The following is a 14518-nucleotide window of genomic DNA, read 5'->3' on the forward strand; positions in this document are numbered from 1 at the left end:
CGCGGCGGTGTAGCCTGCTTGCAGGTGGGCTGAGGAGGCTGCCCTCACAGGTAGCGGAGGGGCAGCGCTGAGCCTTACGGTTCAGCGACAGGGCCCGAGTGAGTGACATGGAGCTGTGTCAGGGGAGGGGCAGCTGGGGGTTAGGGACAGGGTTTGCACGAGAGGGCGGTGGGCATGGAACAGCCTGCCCAGGGCAGTGATCCTTACAGGTTACTTCCGACTCAGGATGTTCTACAGTTCTGTGATAGCAAAAATGATAGTGCTACCACTGGAGTGGGCATGAGCACGCTGTGAGGAAGAGAAGCCTTGCTGGTTGTGCTGTCATGCTTTGGGGAAGGGGTATCTCCCAGGAAAAATGGGGAGGTTAAGATGCTGTGGGCTCATTTCATTCCAGAAATGTGAGTATGTACAAAGGCACTCTTAAGTGAAATGGCAGGCCTGACACTGACCTGACCTGACCTGACTGCTATGGTTGCCACCTCCCGATGCTCCTAACTGTTGTGCCCACGGATCCTGTATGCACTCTCAGCATGTGTGTGAGGCCAGGATCATACAGCAGTAGTGCTGTAGCTTTGCAGTGTGCAAGTCATTGTGGAGTTTAGTTCTGTTGGAATATAGGAAAACTAAAGAAAACACAGGAGAGAGATTTTCACCTCAAAGAGAGTTGTGTCACTAAAGCAAGGAGATGAGATTTTGGTAATGTAAGAGCAGGGAAGAGGAGGGCAGTGCTGTAGAAGAGGAGCGACCAGAACCCTAAACAGCCTTCTGAAGCAAAGAGGCAACAGGCAGGGTCAGGAAAACCTTCAATAATGCTGTCCCAGGAAGTCACAGCCAGGGTTAATCAGCTTGACCTACTCGCTCCATGTTTACTGCCTTTTTCCATTTAATAGTGAAGTCTTTCCACAGAAAAAAATTGAGGCAAATTCCTCACCTCCCTTCTCCCTGTAGATATCAGTGCCTGTGAGGTGGCTCTGATTCTCAGTTACCTTTCCACAGGGCTGCAGTTTTCAGCATGCCATTCTGATGAGCTAATGCCTTATAGCCCGTGCAAGCTGCTGAAGAGTAATGAACAGAGATGTTGAATACCAGCCCGGCGCATTGACAGAAATAGCTGTGCAAGGTATAAAGCAGTGGGAGGATTGTCCCAATGACACATTTCCAGCCATATTTCTTGATATCATTTTTTCACCCCATTGGCATCTGCAGAGTAGCACTTGCTTTCTCTTGATGGCAGAGCAGAACCAGGGCCAAGAAAAGCAATTTTGAAATGATTTCCTGCTGTGCAAGGAAGATGTCTGAGGATCTGAGTGACATTGTTGTGCCTCTTGGAATAAGTGAGAGAATCTTAGGTGAAGTTGGGGAAGTGTAAATGTGGAGGATGTAAGCAAATATTACTAGGATGCACTGAAAATGTGCTGGACTTGAGGGAAATTGCTGGGAAGCAAAAGGAGTAGTGTAATGGGCCATGTCTTGCCCTATGTCAAGATTGCCAGGACAACACTAGAGCTTCGTCCTCAGAGACTTCTTCATTGTTTGTGGCTCAGAGTTCCCTCTGCAACTGCCAACAAACAGCTTATTTATGTACAGTCATCAGTGCAGAAGGCAGGGAAGGGAGAGATGGCTTTCATTCCTGGTGAGTAACTGGCTACCAATGTCCAAAATAGCAGAAAATGGAAACATTCCAGTGGAACTATGTGCCATGGTGGCTATCTGTGTAAAATATGCTTTGTGTCCAACCCCTCATATCCTCTTAGTGGCATCTAACCAAAAAGAAAAGGAGGTTGACTTTCAGAATAATAAACATTTTACCATAGACTGTTGCCTATTCCCTGAACTAGATTTTCCCCTGGAGGCTCATTTAGAGCTTGTTTGCCTCTAGGGGATCTAACACTGGTGAAAATCATTGGGTTGATGCAACCTGTTTCTATCTAAAAGTAACTGTCAATGAGCAGTTGTGTTTGAGACACCTTCTGTCAGCTCTCACTTGGCAGTGCACACCTTCTTCCTGCTGGCTTTGTCACAGTGAGCTCTGGAGGTGATTGCAACCATCCCGCTCCTGACAGGCTCCATGGAGGGGTTGCTGGCAGTAGCAGCCTGGCAGCCTGATCCCTGGGGTGTGTGGCAGTGGTGGGGCACACAGTTGTTGCATCTGAAGATACTGACAGCATCCAGGGGGTCAGAGAGCAGCTTCTAATGATGTCTTTACAGATGGTGTCCTCTTTTGTGTGGAGATGCAAGTCCTTCATGCAGTACGAATTTCAGGGGAGACAGGAGGGAGCAGTGCACTTTGACTTGCAGACTGGTATTTGAAGCATTGTTGGATGTTAGCATTTCATATCCAATGCATAAAGTTCTGTGGTTTCTCCCTTCCAGGAGACAGAAGAAAACTGCCTCCCATGTCGTGATGGAGCTGGAGAGCACCAGGGATTGCAGCCAGGCTGGGAAGCCTTTCTTCTGCCCTTCCCATCCCTCAGAGGAGCTATGGCTGTTCTGCGAGCAGTGTGACCAGCCCGTGTGCCAGGATTGCATTGCAGAAAGGCACCAGCAGCACTCCTATGACTTCACCAGCAATGCTGTGCACCAGCATAGGGACTCCCTGCGGAAGCTGCTGAGAAGCACCCAGGAGCACATGAGCACATTAGAAGATGTGCTGGGCCGGACTGATGGTGTGGGCAGTGCCATCCGTGCTCGTGCAGAGGCCGTGGCCACGGAGATCAGTCTGTTTGCCAGAGGATATGTGAAAGCGATTGAAGAGCACCGGGACCGGCTGCTGAAGCAGCTGGAGGACCTGAAGGTGCAGAAGGAAAACCTGCTGCACTTGCAGAAAGCCCAGCTGCAGCAGCTCTTACTGGACATGAGGACAGGCGTGGAATTCACAGAGCGCTTGCTGACAAGTGGCTCAGACCTGGGAATCCTCGTCACCAAAGGGGTGGTGGCAAGCCGGCTGGCAAAGCTGAACAGTGCTGCTTACAGCACCCACCCCAGAGAGGATGACAACATTCAGTTCTCTCCCCAGGAGAGGGCAGGGCAATGTCAAGGCTATGAGGTTTTTGGGGCCGTTATCTGCAAAGCTGTTGATCCAGCCAAATGTACCCTGCATGGGGAAGGTAACAGGGTGCCGCTACTCCCTGAAGTCACATCTCCATTCTCTGTGCCTGGGTGGGGTGCAGCTTAAGGCTCTGTTAGCTTGTTGTCTTTACAGCTTCTGAGAATGCCCAGGGAATAACTGGCATAGGTGGCTTCATGGATGTTTGCTTTCTAAAGACTTGGGGCAGAGCCAGCAAACAGATAATGTTCAGACTAGCTCTCAGAATGCAGCCACTTCTGGCCTGCGCAGCACAGATGGGCAGACTCAGGGCTCAGTCAGTCCTTTCTGTGTCACAGTGCAAGTGCTGAAGTCTCTAGGGCTCTGCAATGTACGGTGGGCTCTTCCTGGTCCTTCCTGGGTGTGTGGGGCATCTTGAGACCCATAGGGAGGACACCTGCTGGGCTCAGAAGTGTAGGCAGGTGACCACCTGATTTGTGCAGACCTCTAGGAAAAGCCTGCCCATAACCTCCCACTGCCTATGGCCGTCTGTTCTTCTGATCCCTGGTTGGTTGTATATTTACATTTTCCTGTGGGTGGAGGGAGCCATATACTCTATCAGTGGAGTCCTAAGTGTGCTCTATCAGGATTGAAATACTACCACATGGCTGGGAGATAGCAGTTGTGGTTGTTGAGTCCTTCCTTGACTTTTTCTCCGCTTTCCAGATCTCTGGAGTACCCATCAGAATGAGCTGACGGGCTTTACCCTGCTCTGCAATGACACCACGGGGGAGCAGATGGGGAGAGGAGGAGAAGCTGTGATGGTCACCATCACCCACAAGGACAAGAAGGACTGGTGGGTATTTCACTAGACAATTCTCCAGTTGCTGAGTTTGCTTCTCTGTCCCGACTCCCTCCTTGTTTGGGCAGGTTTAAAGAAGTCCTTCAACATCTGGGTCACTATCTGAAAAAGTAAAGGCACAGTGGTTTTTCCCATCAGTGTAGCAGTGGTTTTTAGCAGTTGTGTACAGCAGTCGTATACAGTGTGGAGCTTAACATTGTTGGCTTGTGCTTGTATTGAATCTTTTAGTGGTCTGAGGCTTCTTAAAGGATTCAGCTTACAGTGAGTATTGCATAGCGAGCTGTTGCTGCTTCCCACCCCTACCAGCAGCCATCTAGAGCTCCTGCTTTTGTTAAAACCTAATGAGTATACAACATTGCAATGCCAAGCATGACCATTGTGAGCCATCAAGCCCCCAGACCTCTGGCAGCTGATGGAGGTGCCTAAACTTGTGTTCTGGAGAAAAAAGCATTGCTGATACTTCATCACACTTTCTCCTGTTGTTCCAAGTGTTGAGCACTCTCACATCCTTGGAGGTTTTCAGGTGCATACGCTGCAGCTGAGTCAAGATGCGAGCACAATTGTTGCAGGGTTTCTTCTTGGTGGGATGACCTGAAAAGAGACAGGATGCTAAACTTCCCTCATATGAGGAAGTATTGATGTGCTCATACAGAAACAGAGTTGGGTGCACAGATGCTTGCCAGTGAAGGATCGTCGTTCAAGAATATTGCTCCTTTGTACCTTCATTAGGTGCATAGATGTTACGAGGAGGTGTATGTGTAAGGTTTATGTGGCTTTTGCTCGGTAGGGTAGAGGTTGTTGTGGCCACATTAACTTAGTTTCCTGTTCTTGTGCCTAGGCAGTTTCTACATCTGTTGCTGAAAGCTGTCTGGCTTCAGGGTGAGGCACAGCAGCTGCTGAAGAGCCTGAAGTATTAGCACGCAGTTCATGGCAGGAAGTGATGCAGGCAGTCATATTTGATGTGATATAGTGGGGGATGGAGAATACAACTTATTAATCTGTGAGGCTATAAGTGGCCATGTTGTGGGGCACAAGAGACTAAATAGTAAAGATAGGAAGATTACCTCCCTCTTTAAAGAGCTGCATGCTAATTTTTTGTGGAAGGCTCTTTTTTATGGTGGGATTATGGTTTTTCCTGTCACTATCCACAAGTAGTGTGACACCCATTGAGCTTCATTTTGGGAAGGGGAATTGGCCAGCAGGGACCTAGAGCTCCTCAGAGTGTCAGAGAAGAGTTGAGGTTAGTATTTGGGGGAGTAGTTGAAGTGATTCAAACCTATCCTGTTTATGTCCTGTCTTCCTCATGGGTTCCTCTAAAAGTAAACTGTTCTCTGAAACTATCTGTTTACCCCCTTTTGGAGGACTCTTATCAGATGGGATGATCTGGCCTGCAAGTGTTCTGTCAGTCATCTGCTCCTTCAGAGCTCTGAGTTACTGCAAATCCTTGCAGCACAGCTAGCTTTGTGTGACTTCCTTTGTAAGGGTACTGCAGCTCCCTGTAGCAGGTGTGTGTGAAAGTTACTCAGTGCCTGAGCATTGCTTATGCATCCTGTCAGGCTCACTCAAGACCCACAGCTGCTGAACAGGGGTGAGGATGAGGACTTGACACAAATCTAGGGCCAAACAGTAGTTCACAGATACAGCAATTTGCTGTCAATCACTGATCTCTTGGGCTTCTCTTTTTCTGTTCATAGTGCAGTCAAACCAACAGTGTGTGATAATGGTGATGGGACCTACCATATTTCCTACAGCCCTGAGGAGCCAGGCTTGTATGCTGTCTGCGTCTATGTGAAAGGGCAGCATGTACAGGTAGCAGTTCTTGTTTGTTTTGCACTGCTTCTTCTTTAAATACTTCTCCTTTCAAAGTGTTTGCTTTAAATCTTTCTAAGGGTTAGTTCTATCACTTGGCAGTTAAGACATATCTCAATGATCTGTGACTGACAGGGTCACCCAGCTTCTTTTTAGAAATGCAGATGCACCATCAGGTAGCATTCACTGCAGCAGCTTCTCTGCTTGCTTGTCCTCTGCAGGGCTCTCCATTCATTGTGATGGTGAAAAGCAAGTTCCGCAAGCACCAAGGCATGTTCCACTGCTGCACATTTTGCTCAAGTGGAGGGCAGAAAGCCGCTCGCTGTGCCTGTGGAGGGACTATGCCAGGTGAGTGTGCAGCTTTCCCTGTGCTATTGCTGTCAGGAAGGCTTGTTGCATTCAGACTCATGATGTAGATAGGTATGAATAAGTATTCTAGCTCAGCTCCTCCCTTGCTTGTGCATCAGGACTGCAATAACTTGTGCACGTACCTTCTGGTAGGAAGGGACTGCAACTGTGAGAAACGCTGCAAGATGTGTTGAGGGTTTTTAAAGGACATTCCCTGTAAGAGACCTGAGTCAGCTCTGTGGGAGATGTGGCAGGGCAGCTTCATGATCATCTGTTAGCCCTTCTCAGTGAGACTGAGCATGACTGTTCTGCTGTAGTGCTGCCAACACGGCAGCTTCCTGGCTGTGCCACATGGCGTCCAGTGTTTGGTGGTGAAGTCTCATTCCTTGTTGATGAGAGCTCAATTCCCATATTTGTTTAATCCCAACCAGCTTCCTTGACCTGGCCTGCATGTTTTTATTACACAACCAGCCTCTTCTCTCTTTTTTTTTGGTGCTTGCTCTGTATCCAGCTCTGGCCATAGCTGCCAGCAGCTGGCAGGATGTTCTGAAGGCCCATGTCTTGTATTACTTGGCAGGCAAGAAGACAGAAGTCTTCAGCTTTCCCCAGTGATTGGAAGGGGGAAATCCCTCATGGTAGTTCCCCTTTCTTTATGGGACTCTGTCAGTTTTGGTTTTAAATTCGCATGTGCTTTCCTTGCTTAGACAACTCCTGGAGCTGAAGCACTCTCCGAAAGCCACTGATGCTGGGATTTTCTGGCCTCCTTTTAGGTCAAGTTGATGGTGCCTCTTCTCTTGCAGGTGGGTTCCAAGGTTGTGGCCATGGACACAAAGGTCACCCTGGATGTCCCCATTGGTCATGCTGTGGACAAGTCAAAATGAGCTCAGAATGTCTGAGTGGGTTGCCCAGTGACAGATCACAGAGGAGTTTGCTCAGGACAGTGGAACTCTGAGCAGCCAGTTGAGCCTCCGTGAGTTCATGGTCCTCCTACTGGCTGCTGAATGAGCACATGGCACAAGGATCCCCACAGCTACTGAAGAGCCACGTTGCCAGAAAACAACACAGTGATGGGTATGAACTGAGAAAGGAGGGTGAGGGAAAATAAAACTGTGCCTTATATTCTACCTGGGATGTGTATGCAAGGTTGTTTTGTGCCTAAACAAGAGCAAATTCCAGGAATTGTACCAGTGCCTGCACTTTCAACAACTCAAGACCTGTGGGTTCAGGCTCTGAGAGGAAGCTTGGAGCTACCTCGCAAGAGGGTCAATATGTGCCTCATTCTGCATGACAGACAGTCTGCTGTCCTTTTCAAAGTGGCCAAAGCTGCTTGTCGGGGCACATTCCAGAAAGTTTGTCTTCATGCTTTGGAGAGGTCTGGCAGCCTCAGAATGGCTTCTGCCTTTACCTCAGGTACCAAGCTGGATTTTGGCATTGTATGCGTGCTCATAGTACAGTTCACTTCCCTGGAAGCTGCTTTTCTGTTTGCAACTCTCCTATTTTTTCCAGGTGAGCTGGAGTCTCATTACACTCTCCCCACAGAGTAGGAGGAAGGCAGATTAGTAGTTTAACTGAAAGAAATTCAGAGAAAACCCTTGGCAGTGATGGGAACAGGAACTGCAATGCCACCTTTTGTCCACAGAGATAGTGTGGGGCACAGCTTTGCTGGGGGTGATATGGGATCCAGGAAAGCACTCAGCTCAGCCAGTGTGAGTTTCTGTAGGAGCCATAGGTACAAGATTGCAGTTATCTGTCCCAAACGGGAAGAGCAGCATGTATTTGAAGCAGAACTTTTGGATTTGTCTTTCATGGCCCTGGCAACGTTCTCTCTTTAGAGTGAGAGCTTGTTCTAATTTCTGCATGGAAGAGAGGGCTTATTCTCCTGGGTTTGTGAGGTTGCTGCCAACCCGTGGCTGGGAAAGTAACATCTGTGATGAGGAGGAAGAGGCACTTACTGCCTGCTACTTGCCTGGGTGAAGCAGACTCCACATGTACCTTCTGGAACAAAACACATTCATGGCATTGATGCTGGGAACGCTACTGCCCTGGGGGTAACCTCAGTCACAGCTATCTCTTTCTAGGGGCTTGTAATGCTGCCTGGGGAGGTGGGGTGGGGACAAAGGTCTGACTGTTGGCCATTCTGTGAGAGGAATGCTGCTCTACTGTCAACAGTGAGGACCGGTTCTTGATTTCTGATGAATAGTAGCTGGGTTGTAAATAGTAGAAATCTGCACTGTTTGTTTGCTTAGACCTAGAAGACTGATACATTGTTCTTTAGTCTTAGGAAGCCAGTTTTGGAACCTCTTCCTCCCAGCAAAAGAGACAGATACTCTTATGCAAATGGTGTTTATAACTTTCCATTAATCATCCATAAAGGGTTGTCAAACATGGGAAGATTAGGCAGTTTAAATCTCCAAGTTAGGCAAGTCTCCAAATTGCTGACTCTGAAAATACAAAGTGAAAGTTTAATTTGAAGTAACCTTTAATGGAACAAAGTGTAACCCATTCTTGTCCTTGCTCTGTGCTCAGTACCAGAAGGTAACATGAAAAGAAACGTCTCATCTGTTTGTTTTTTGCCTTCCCACTCTTACATGTGTATTTTTTTTATTGGAACTTCCATCCAGAATTACAGAGGGAACACATAAGCACAATGTCCTCTAGGCACATAATTCCAGTCTAAAAACATCATAGTTCTCTGAGACAAAGGAATGTGTTTTCATGTTAGGCCTTCCTTACGCACCCAGTCACTGATATTTTCCAAGAAACTGTGAGAATGATACCTGTGAACAGGAAATTTCAGAGAACTCCAAGTCAGCTTTGTCTGAGCTCTACATTGACAAGGGGAGAGAAGTGTTGGGACAGCATGGTCTGCTAAGCAATTTTTTTGTAGACTTGAAAGTTCTGTCAGTCTCAGGGACTGACCTCTGTTCTTTGGCAAAGAAAGCTGTGTGTCATGGTAACTTGAAGAATTTTGCATAGAAAACATGTAATGACCTTAGCCCCTATGTGGGGGTTAGATGCAATTGTCCTCATTACTTGCAAGCACTTTGCCTTCAGCATTCCTTACTCAAAATGTTTTGCCAATTGAGTATCATACTTACCTGCAGGAGTCTTACACAGTAGCCCAAGAATGGTTTCAAGTCATGTTGGTGATCAGCCTTAGGCAATTGGTAGATTAGGATATAGTGATATCCTGCTGGCTTACATGATGTCATTTCAGACCAGCTTCTGTTTATGAAGACATTTTCAAGACAGACATATGCACGGTGCTGCAACAGTAAAGATACATGTTTTTCTCAGGACAAATTTTCTTGCTGATAAAAAATAAAAATAGAAAATGATGAGGATGGGATTTGAGAGGCAAGAAGGGGACTTAATCCCCAGATTGGGAAAACAGGAAAATGTGAGAAAGCTGGAGGGAAAAATGCAGCAAGAACAAGAGACTGTGGAAGACCTGGAACAGTCCTCTCAGCATGGAAGACTCCAGAGAGGGTGTATCTAGGGCAGGGTATCATAGGGCATCTCTCCTTTCTCAGAGGAGGCAAAGCACACCAGTGACACAACTGTGCTTGTACCTCCATCCACAAATGTCTGGTTTGTCCCCAGAAGACTGCAGAAATACAGAAGCTGGCTCAGCAGGGCTTCTTGTCTTTTCCAAGGCAGAAGGTAGTCCACAGGAGTGCATTGACCACATGGGGTTCCACATCAGGGCAGACCTTGGCAGTAGAACATAGGTCATGTAGGTGGATTTGACAGCTTCTAGTTCAACGTGGCTCATCACCACATTTTGAAATATGAGAGCTTGTTCTGACTGGTGCTGCTTCCTTCTTCCCTTCAAGGTCAGGTGAGGCCAAGCACAGGTAGAACCAATAAGGCAGCATCAGACTCTCCTCCCAGCCTTCAGGGTAGGTCTGGTGCTCCCATCTGCAATGCTTCTCAAGCACCTCAGTGCTATCATTACTCATGTTAGGAGCAGAAGGCTGGAAAGATCTCCAGCATTTCATCTTTTTCAACCTTCTGTGCCTTCACCTCTCTTCAGTATTTCATCAAACTTGGCTTGTCAGTATGCCACTCCATCTTCTCCCAGTTTCTCTCCTTCACAGATACCTCCTCCAGTTTTCCAGTGACATTGAAATAAGACGTGAAGTTGCTGTAAGAGAACTCTTCTGAAAAAAATACTACTTCTGAGGAAATAAATGTGTTGTATCATGAAGGGCAGTGACTGGCCTGGTACTTGTACGTGTGCCTCCCACAGGACACTTCTTGGGCCCTGCTAGTTTTTTTCTTTTTCCTAACTTTCAGTCCTTCCTGGTCCCACTGTTCCCTTGTGCAGGCAAGAGACAGCATGTGATGTGGCCAGCTCTAAGGCACTGGCTGGTGGGCCCAGCAAAACTGGTGCCTGCTGAGCACCAGTTCCCTCAGTCAAGAGCTCATGTCTGCCTTCTCCAGGTGCCCACCAGCTTTCAGATTAGGTGGGACCAGACCCTGCTGTCATATCTGGTCAGATATTGCTAATAAATCCAGTAAGAGCTAAGCAGACTCTGTGGCCACATACCCTGGACTTTTTTTTTTTTCCTGGCAGATATCCCAAAAACCTCATTTTTTTTACAGCATAAACATGGTAAGGAGTAATCTCTGTCATGAGCTGCTCACTAGTTAATGTGATTTTACCTTGGATGAATGGTCTTGCCCTTGTCCTACCAGTGCAGTCTGTCCCTGAGATGCAGACCTGTTTTTTCAAGTGGAAGTAACCCAACCATCCACCCAGAGTGAACTAGTGCTGAAAGGAGACACCTAGTTTGCACAGTGCACCAAAGGCAGCTGTAAATCAGGTCCCAGAGAGGGCAGCTGGATGTTTCTTAAAGTTTCTTTCCCACCAGATCACTGTGTCCCAGAACTACTCTTTGCTTCTAGTAATGCTGTACTAGTTTATGATAAGTTGAGTAATCAGTAGAATGGTACAAAATAAATCAGATCTCTTCAGATTAAAGACTTATTCCAGGCTAAAGCAGAGGGGAAGTAAAAGCTGTATGAAATCTGCATTCTAAGTTTAAACTATTGCAAAAATCAAAGAGTGGCAGTGATTATCAAATGAAATATTTCCCCTCCTCAGTTTTATTTGAGGCGGTAGGGTGATGGATGAGCTGTCAGTAGCAGCTGGAATTGGAGCATTGGAAGTAGGCCCTGCCCACTTCTCTGCCTTGCTGAAGGTGTTCAGGCATCTCCTCTACCTGTACAGCAATTACCTTAGCAGTTAAGCACTCCTACTGAAGAAACACATCAAGAACTGAAATAAATCCAAAAATCTGACAGCAAACAAACCCACCGTTGAAAGGAGAAGGTCCCAGCCTGGCTCCTCTGTCCTGCAATCCTATCCCAGCACGAGTAACACTGCATGTGGCACTCTGACCTTATGGACAGCTAATTCAGGCTCCTAACCCAGCAGGAAAACAGCTGCTTTCTAATTTTCCTTTGCTTCTTACCGGGTGACTAGGTGTAGTGCAGATTCAAATATACACTCTCGTCAGTGCAAGGCAGTAAGACATAGGAGGAGGTTCCACACAAGCTGAGGCATGTAACCAGCCTGGTGTGAGGAGGCTGGAAGTGGTGACTTCTGGGTGCTAAATGCCTTGAAATACTTGGTTGACTTCGATGCATGCATATACAAGAGCCACAGCCTCTTACAGCTCTCTCATTGTTATCTAGAAAGTCTGTTACGTGTCGTGCACTATGCCTGGATACATTCATTCCTTGTAGGTTAATGGGCTGTTTTAGAGTTGAATTGTGATCCAAAAGATTGAGCACACACACATCTGACATCTTGCACATACACCATTAGGCGGTTATCGTGTTCCTTAGAGCATCTTAAGCTCTCCTGAACGTCACTCAGTCTTTGCTGCTAGTTCCACCACCAACGAGTTTTGATTATATGCTGGGTCTTCATTTAGGCCTCTGGTTGTTGCAGAGAAAGAAATTTGCTTTGTTTGTTAGGCTGGTCACTGTGCTGGACTGTTCCCAGCTCCTCCAGACATCATCTTTGCATGGAAAAACTGTTAGCTCCCAGTAACCGTCCAAACTTACTAACGGTATCTAAGGACTGTGAAAAATCCCCCCATCTTCCCTGGAACACCGTCCACATGTAAATGACAGGATATTCAGGTTCCCTTTTGGGAAACCAAGCAGTGGTGCAAGCTGCCTTCCCTTCTCCAGTCTTTCACAATCTCTGCCCTTCTCAACTTCTTCATCCCCAAGAGCTACTCAGTCCAACCCCAGATTTGAGTGAGACCAAGCACAGAGGGAAAGACTTAGAAGGTCTGGTCCACTTTCTTTCTTCTACATGCTCCATCATGCTCTCATGTCCCAGCTCTGAGAGCAGCAGCAGCTGGGCTCAAGAAAGAATAATTTTGTCTGAAAGAGTCTAGCAGAAGAAAATAGCAGTCAGAAAAGTGACCATCACCAAACCTGTGCAGCTATTCCGAGCTCAGAGGAGCCTCTTAAGACAGTACAGAGAAGCAGAAGGTGTACACTGCAAATGGAGCCAGGAGGTAGACCTGTCTACTCAGTGACAACAGCATAATTGGAGATTTTAAGCTGGAAGACCAGAGCTAGTCCTGAATACAACACTACCAACCAGTGACAGGTCAGCTGTGGGTCTGCATGGGAGACTGCTGCAGCCTGATCCCAGGAATAGCCAGCTACTGAACCATAAGCTGGACTATTTTTCAGTTTAAATCAAATTAAATGCTTCTTAAATGGACGGTTTAAAAATTCTCTCCCGTTCCCCTAGTGACTGGCCTGGTGGGGGGAGCCGAGATACTGTTTCCTCATTCCTGGGAGTTCACTGCTTGGACTCACCACTCCTTAGCTGGGTTCAGTTATTTAAGCAAGACAGCCTGGGAGAATGCATCGTGTGAAAGACAGGGGCTGTGCTGCACACTGTGTGCAACCTTCAGGCAGTTGGTCTTTGGCTCGTCTTTGTAAGTGCGGTGACCATGGCATCCCAAGGCCAGGTGATGTTCTGGAGGTACGGTATAATCTGTGTCTGCTTTGGGAGTGAGAGGAGGGAGGGAGCTGCTTCTTCCAATCCACTTGATTGTATCACACTGCTGCCAGGAGCTATCTAGAGACCAGTTCTTTGCAGCTTGACCCTATACTGCATTCTCCGAGGCTACTTAAATACCGGAATAGCTTCTTTTCTACTATCAGGAAGGCAGTGCATCTGTTGGACACTCATGCACAGGTTGTCAATTGCACCCAGAATGCAGATGGACGTCCCAGAAACTGCATGGGTGGAATATATACCATCTTGAGGTGAATGCTGCTGTAGACTGGGGCAGTGATGGCTTGAGGAAGGCTCTGCATGCCTGCTCTGGTAGGTTGGGGTATCCTAGGCTTGAGGAAGGTTCCACATTCCTGCTGTTGAGCCACAAACAAACTGCATCTCTTCACCTCAGGTATGAGCTCTTCCAAGCTGGATGAAGGCAGAGGTTCCACCGAGGTGTATGAGACACTTGCACTTGGATTTATTCTGTAGGAAAGGCTTCAGCTGTTCAGAGTGTGTCCCATGCATGCTGAGCAGCAGCTGGGAGCAGGATGGTCTGTGCAGAAGCCATGCTCCATCTTTCTCACATCCCCTTGGTTTGGGCAGCTTGCAATAGTGGATATCAACGTGCTGCTCATGCATGACTTGGGGTGTGGGGTCTCAGTGCTCTCTGCTCACCTCCCTGAGGAACTGTTCCCTCATCAGTGAGGACGACCTGGTTTGATAGGGAAGGGTTGTACTCATGCACCAGGGGATGCAGTCAGGAGAACTCTGCATTGGGGGAAGAACCTGGGGCTCCTCTCCTTCCACCACACGATCCTCTACCTTTGATGAAGAGCATTCACAGCAACGCTTGTCATACCACAGTCCTGCACCTCACCAGAACACCTCACTTCAGGTCTGTCACTTTCCTGCCTCCACCTCCTTCCTACCAGCAGCTCTGCAGACATACGCCAGGTGTAAGGGAGGTAGGCTGCATGGTAATGGTGTTCTTTTTTCCCCAAATAGCATGACCACTGTCATTATCATCCTAGCTGCCGTGATTGCCTTGATCATCGGGTTTGGTATTTCAGGTATGTGACCACTTGCATTCCTTGCTGGTGCCAGGGGGTGACACAATCCTGCCCTGGCATCCGTAGCCTCCATCGTGAGGTGTGATCCTGTGTGGAAGGGCCATCCACCAGCTTTTAGTTAAGACTTCATTTATAATGATTGTGTGCAAGATGGCAAAGAAAGTGGCACAGGTGACTTCTGTTCTGACATTTCTCAGCAAAGTATCACTCCATGGCATTAAACCACAGCCTAGCTCTTGCATAGCTCTTAAAGTACAGAAAAAGGGAAAAAACCACTTGGCTTGTTTAGCTTGGAAAAGAGAAGGCTCCAGGGAGATTTCATTGTGGCCTTCCAGTACTTGAAGGGAGCATATAAACAGGAG

General features: G+C 47.6%; 2 protein-coding genes across 4 annotated transcripts in view; both read left to right on the plus strand.

Annotated features, from left to right (window-relative positions):
- Positions 1–1291: 1291 nt before the first annotated feature.
- TRIM45 (tripartite motif containing 45) lies at positions 1292–7168 on the plus strand. Its single transcript, XM_010719667.3, has 6 exons — positions 1292–1365; positions 2374–3107; positions 3752–3881; positions 5582–5696; positions 5918–6044; positions 6845–7168. The coding sequence occupies exons 1-6, from the start codon at positions 1292–1294 to the stop codon at positions 6994–6996; spliced, it is 1332 nt and encodes a 443-aa protein (XP_010717969.1). The 3' UTR covers positions 6997–7168.
- Positions 7169–12500: 5332 nt separating this feature from the next.
- The window catches only part of VTCN1 (V-set domain containing T cell activation inhibitor 1), a 13544-nt gene continuing 11526 nt past the window's right edge, over positions 12501–14518 (plus strand). For 2 of the 3 annotated variants that reach the window (XM_031555894.1, XM_031555898.1), the window contains exons 1-2: positions 13078–13981; positions 14092–14156. In XM_031555894.1, coding sequence (XP_031411754.1) covers positions 13914–13981; positions 14092–14156 — 133 coding nt within the window. In that variant the 5' untranslated portion in view covers positions 13078–13913. The other variant, XM_019618488.2, reaches the window with a different exon arrangement.

Source organism: Meleagris gallopavo, chromosome 1 (assembly GCF_000146605.3).
Source record: "Meleagris gallopavo isolate NT-WF06-2002-E0010 breed Aviagen turkey brand Nicholas breeding stock chromosome 1, Turkey_5.1, whole genome shotgun sequence".
In the NCBI taxonomy this organism is placed as follows: domain Eukaryota; kingdom Metazoa; phylum Chordata; class Aves; order Galliformes; family Phasianidae; genus Meleagris; species Meleagris gallopavo.

What these genes read in the sequence shown, in the direction of transcription:
- TRIM45 (XM_010719667.3), top strand. Translation starts at nt 1,292, where the DNA reads ATGTCTGAGGATCTGAGTGACATTGTTGTGCCTCTTGGAATAAGTGAG. An exon ending in TTAGGTGAAGTTGGGGAAGT is followed by an intron (nt 1,366 to 2,373) that starts GTAAATGTGGAG and finishes TCTCCCTTCCAG; the next exon opens with GAGACAGAAGAAAACTGCCT. An exon ending in ATGTACCCTGCATGGGGAAG is followed by an intron (nt 3,108 to 3,751) that starts GTAACAGGGTGC and finishes TCCGCTTTCCAG; the next exon opens with ATCTCTGGAGTACCCATCAG.